General features: G+C 44.1%; 1 protein-coding gene across 1 annotated transcript; it reads right to left on the bottom strand.

Annotated features, from left to right (window-relative positions):
* Positions 1–669: 669 nt before the first annotated feature.
* Positions 670–3,092, bottom strand: LOC135489427 (G-protein coupled receptor GRL101-like). The gene is made up of 4 exons (XM_064774781.1): positions 2,516–3,092; positions 1,931–2,060; positions 1,458–1,474; positions 670–887 (listed from the first exon to the last, which is right to left on the bottom strand). Exons 1-4 carry the CDS (start codon positions 3,090–3,092, stop codon positions 670–672), a joined length of 942 nt encoding a protein of 313 aa, XP_064630851.1.
* Positions 3,093–4,922: the final 1,830 nt, after the last annotated feature.

Genomic DNA, 4,922 nt, shown 5'->3' with positions numbered 1-4,922 from the left:
TCCATAGTGACGCTCGGTTTGTTGTCCTTTCAATAGTGACGCTCGGTTTGTTGACCTTTCCATAGTGACGCTCGGTTTGTTGTCCTTTCCATAGTGATGCTCGGTTTGCTTTCCTTTGCATAGTGACGCTCGGTTTGTTATTCTTTCCATAGTGACGCTCGGTTTGTTGTCCTTTCAATAGTGACGCTCGGTTTGTTGACCTTTCCATAGTGATGCTCGGTTTGTTGTCCTTTCCATAGTGGCGCTCGGTTTATTGACCTTTCCATAGTGACGCTCGGTTTGTTGTCCTTTCAATAGTGACGCTCGGTTTGTTGTCCTTTCAATAGTGACGCTCGGTTTATTGACCTTTCCGTAGTGATGCTCGGTTTGTTGTCCTTTCCATAGTAACGCATCGGTGTGTGGTCGTTTTCATCGTGACGCTTCGTATAAAGTTCAAACGCCACACCGTCTATGTTGAACAAGCAAATCAATTGTCGAACATCTTAAAAGCCATATAATTCTGTCCTATCGACACGAACACACGAACATGTAAAAGTGAAATTAAGATATCGAGCCAATACAATTAAGAGAGCCTATGGAATCTAGTGGTGCAACATCGAGTCAAGTCGATAACCTAACATGAAATTACTCGTCGAAAGCAAGTCTCTAACAGCTTTTAAAACGACGCACTCAATTGGTATATCCTACAACGTGCAACGATGCCTTGGCTTTGGCCACATCCGTTAGCACGCTGCGCATGTCCCGCAGCGGCAGTGAGGGCGTTTCGGTCTTTATGGCGTGGGCGAGGTTCAGCATATTGGACTCCTCCACCACGTAAGGCAGGAGATGACTGCCCTCTGGGTAACAGTTGACTACCTTAGGAGAACCGTCCTCATCATCTTCGTCAACTGAAAGTCAAGAAACAAGAAAAGCTCCAAATGGAATTGTTACCACGATATTAGTCGGTGAGTCCACAAAACAATTTCAAACTGTTTTGGATCTTTGGAAAACATGAGGGTAGAATTTTGCCCTGGCCCAAGGAATCGTAAACAAAATAATATACGGAATAACAACCCAATTTCTCCCTGTTGATCGATCTATCCCATTTTCCCCCTTATAAGATCAGTAGCGTAATTGGTTTGGACACGTGTCTTGAACTGAACTAGCAAAACTTCCCAAGATACTGATGGAATGACAACCTAAGGTTGTTGAAGGGAAACGACAAAGAGGACGCGGGATGCCGTGCGCGCTGCGCGGATATTGTATCCCGCGATGCAGAGAGCGCTGGAGTGCATGAGTGGTGCTGCAATACAGACGACTCAGTATCGTAATCCTACAGTTAACATAGAAATATCAACTCGTAGGAAGTGAGTGAGATCAGCTGCATCGTTGGGCTAGATTCACTCTAACCCTGCATCATTAGGGGGACAGCGAAGAGGAGGATCAGCTGCAAGTCAATATCTGATATAAGTACTTACTTTTTAAAGCTTTTTTACTGATGGGTAGACACATTCGTCCTAGTGCTTCAAGAGTAATCCAACTGTGGTTCTTTCTTTCCACATATCAGTCTAAAAGAAAAACGTTATATCAGCTGATGGACATTTCAGTTGGAAATACTTGGTAGGGCTGGTCAAAGATTAAGAGCCGTATATACGAGTCTCCAGCTTTTGATGAGCAAATATGAAATGACGAGTATGTTTATTGTAGTTGTCTACTGTGGATGAGGAAGCCATTAACGTCTTATACAATGGCACTGATAGTCACTTTTTGGTTCTAACAGAGGTTATAGCAACCCACAGGAATAGCCAGGAAACAGTAAATTTAAACATCACAAGCACGGATTTAAATCCTTGATTTATTCCGTATATCATAATGAAATCCGTCCATAGCTCATCTAGAGCACCCATAATTCAAGGTAAGAGTCATCCAAAGGAAATATCAAGTCACCTACTTGATGAGATCGAGAGACGACAGTGTGTAGAGAATTGGGTTCATAGCGCTGTTGATCGGCAGCACAAATACTGCAATCCAGGCGTAGACATCACCAGGGATCGTGACTTTCCCGGAGATCGCAGCCAAACCTGAAAGCGAAACGCGAAACTGAATTATCATGATTCCTCCCTCAACTTGGCATTACGAACTGAACAACCACATCTAATTTTTACGATACTCTAAACTAAAATCCAGTTTACACTCACAAGCTTGAGTCGATTTCGTATCGTACCATGTTGTCGCAAACGTTATACGACCGAAAGGGCCCCAGGGTAGACCCTGTTTGAGGTCAGCACCTACATGCATGGATTCCAGAAAGGGTTTGTAAAGAGGCATCCAAGTTGTGGCGATGGTGTCCAATTATGCGAATTAATCGTGAAATATGCTCCAATGATTTGGTTTACTCCTCAAACGGTACTGTTTGTTCGACATGAGCACTATCATTAACATATTTGGTGTTTGAGTCGGGAGTGTCAAACACTAGTGGACGTGTAGTTGTTCTGCTTGAAACCTGTTCAACACGAATGTGCCAATATTTACTCACCTAGAATTATGATGGGCATCCAGCAAGCAAAGTCAGTCAGGACGTTGAGGGCAACGACTAGTTCCTTGTTCTCTCCCTTCTTCCGACTGGTCTTGTGTTTCATCATATCGACAGAGCATTTGATGATGACGTACATCCAAGTGTATAGTACAGCGATGATCATGAACGCAACGAGGTTGAGTCCTAAAAAGATGGCGACCGAGTACTCCCAGCCTGGGGCGGGTTCTGATGTCTGGTGGAGCGAGAGGCAGACGCCAGATCTTGAATAGTACGAATGTCGCAAGTAGTCAACACAGAACGGTGCACCGGCTAAAATGACCCCAAAGATCCATATTGATGCCACCAATATCTTCGCCTTCTTGAAGTTGATCTTTTGCTTGCTGAACGGGAACACCACAACCAGGAAACGATTCACTGACATGACAGTCAAAGTGAAGACGGACACCTCGCTTGATAAGACAGAGAGGAATCCGGCAATCTTACATCCGATGCCCTCCCTCCAGGTCCAGTCAACCTCGATGTAGTACCCCCTGAATGTGGTGTCCGCAGCCGCGATGATGTACAAGTACACGCCCATGAGGAGGTCGGACACGGCGAGGCTTGTGATGATCGTGGTGTTCGCCGTCGTTGGTTCCTTTGTCAATATCCTCAGGAGGAGTACGAGGATATTCCGCCCACAGCAATGGTCCCAAGTATCCACAGAAAGATCCGCAAGGCGCCTATGCGGATGAGATCAGTGCAGGAAGAGAACGGGTCCATCTTTGGAAAACAATTCTCTTCGGGGACTTGTGGGGCCATACAACCAAATCTAAAATGATTCGACCGGAGTTCCTTTAGCTCTGGCAGATCCTTGAAGTCTTCTTTACCAGTGAAGTCCCCCAGGGTGTTACCAGTGAGGTGAAGGTGTTGTACCTTGTTTGTATACCTGAATGTGCCCAGTGGTATCATGTTTAGGTGGTTGTTTGATATAAAAAAAATTACACGTCATTTTTTGCACGGAGAATAGAAAGATCCCTTTACTGAATTGTTCAGTATCCCTTCCAAATAATGACCAAAACGAATTCAGATGTTTCCTCAGCAGTGTTGTTGATATGACCAGGTCCTCTGTACCAACATGGTTCAATGCTGCTCTATTTGAAGCAGGCAAAGAATTCAGTTAGAACAAATGATTAGGGTTTGACCGCAATCCGCCATAAAAAAGCAGTCGTCGGAAATTTGGTAATTATGGCCTGGTACCAAAATGATGTCCATTTCAGCATAACAACCATGATTGGTCAGGGCGATGGTTCCGGGTCACATGATATTTATTACGGCAGCAGCCACATGCCAGCGAGGCACCAAGCTGCAACCTCTACATCCGGGGTCTACTTGATTAGCATTCAGGAGCGCGCAATGACCCCTGGGTAAACGAGGTTGAGTGACAACGGTCTTTCTCTTGTGCCAAGGAGGATACCGCGGTGACGTCACGGCTTTTTCCAAGATGGCGCTGCATATTGTAAACAAACTCGATCCACGGCCAAGGGAAAATCAAGTCATCAAAAAAGTTAGATTTTTCGCATCAAATCAGAGTTATTAGTACTTTTCTGCTATGAAATAAGTCTTCAGACAATAAGCTATCATTTGAATAATGAAAAGTGCTGTTTTGATGGGGAAAAATAGGGTTTTTTAAACCAAATAGCCGGGCACCGATCTTCCAAAATTAGCGATGGTTTCAAAACAGTCTCCCAGATATGGGGCAATCTCTTCATTATCATAATGGGATTTGGAGTCATGTTTACAGATTTTACAAGTTCGAGACCTGTAATACCTAAAACTCGCATAGATCCCCATAGATCCCCTCTATTTGTCGAGTTAGCGCCCCTGTAAGATCATGCATTTTCGGACACTAGAACGAAATCTTCCTGCGGATATCGCGGTTTCGGTGATGATTTAAGGAGAAATTGACTGTTCTTAGAGTTGTATGTGACAGAAATGAGTTCATACTTCATGAATACATGAATATATTATGATATGGGCGAGCTTCTAAGTCAAAACAATAACAAACTCAACTGCATCTCTACTGTATATTGCGTAGTGCATTGATTAGTGTATTTCGTAGTGTATTTTAGCGGAGACATTATTTCCGCACTTTGGCCACGCCAAACGTCTTTTTTATTCGTGGAAGTTAATCTGCTCTGTAAATTTTATTTTACACAGGAAGAATCCATACTAGGTATTGCAATATTTCATGTCTATTGGTGTTTTTGTGTACAGGAGCGCTCCAGACAGTGAGACGTGGAGATGTGTTCAGTGCTGGTGCTGTCAGTAGACTGAATCTGATTGGCCATAGCGATCACTAATATGGGTCGGGATCACGTGATGTGACGTCACCGCGGTATCCTCCTTGCTCTTGTGCGACATTTTTATC

The sequence above is a fragment of the Lineus longissimus genome, chromosome 6 (assembly GCF_910592395.1).
Source record: "Lineus longissimus chromosome 6, tnLinLong1.2, whole genome shotgun sequence".
Taxonomy (NCBI): Eukaryota; Metazoa; Nemertea; class Pilidiophora; order Heteronemertea; family Lineidae; genus Lineus; species Lineus longissimus.
Note: the sequence above shows the minus strand (reverse complement) of the source record. Positions and strands in the feature narration are given on the sequence as shown.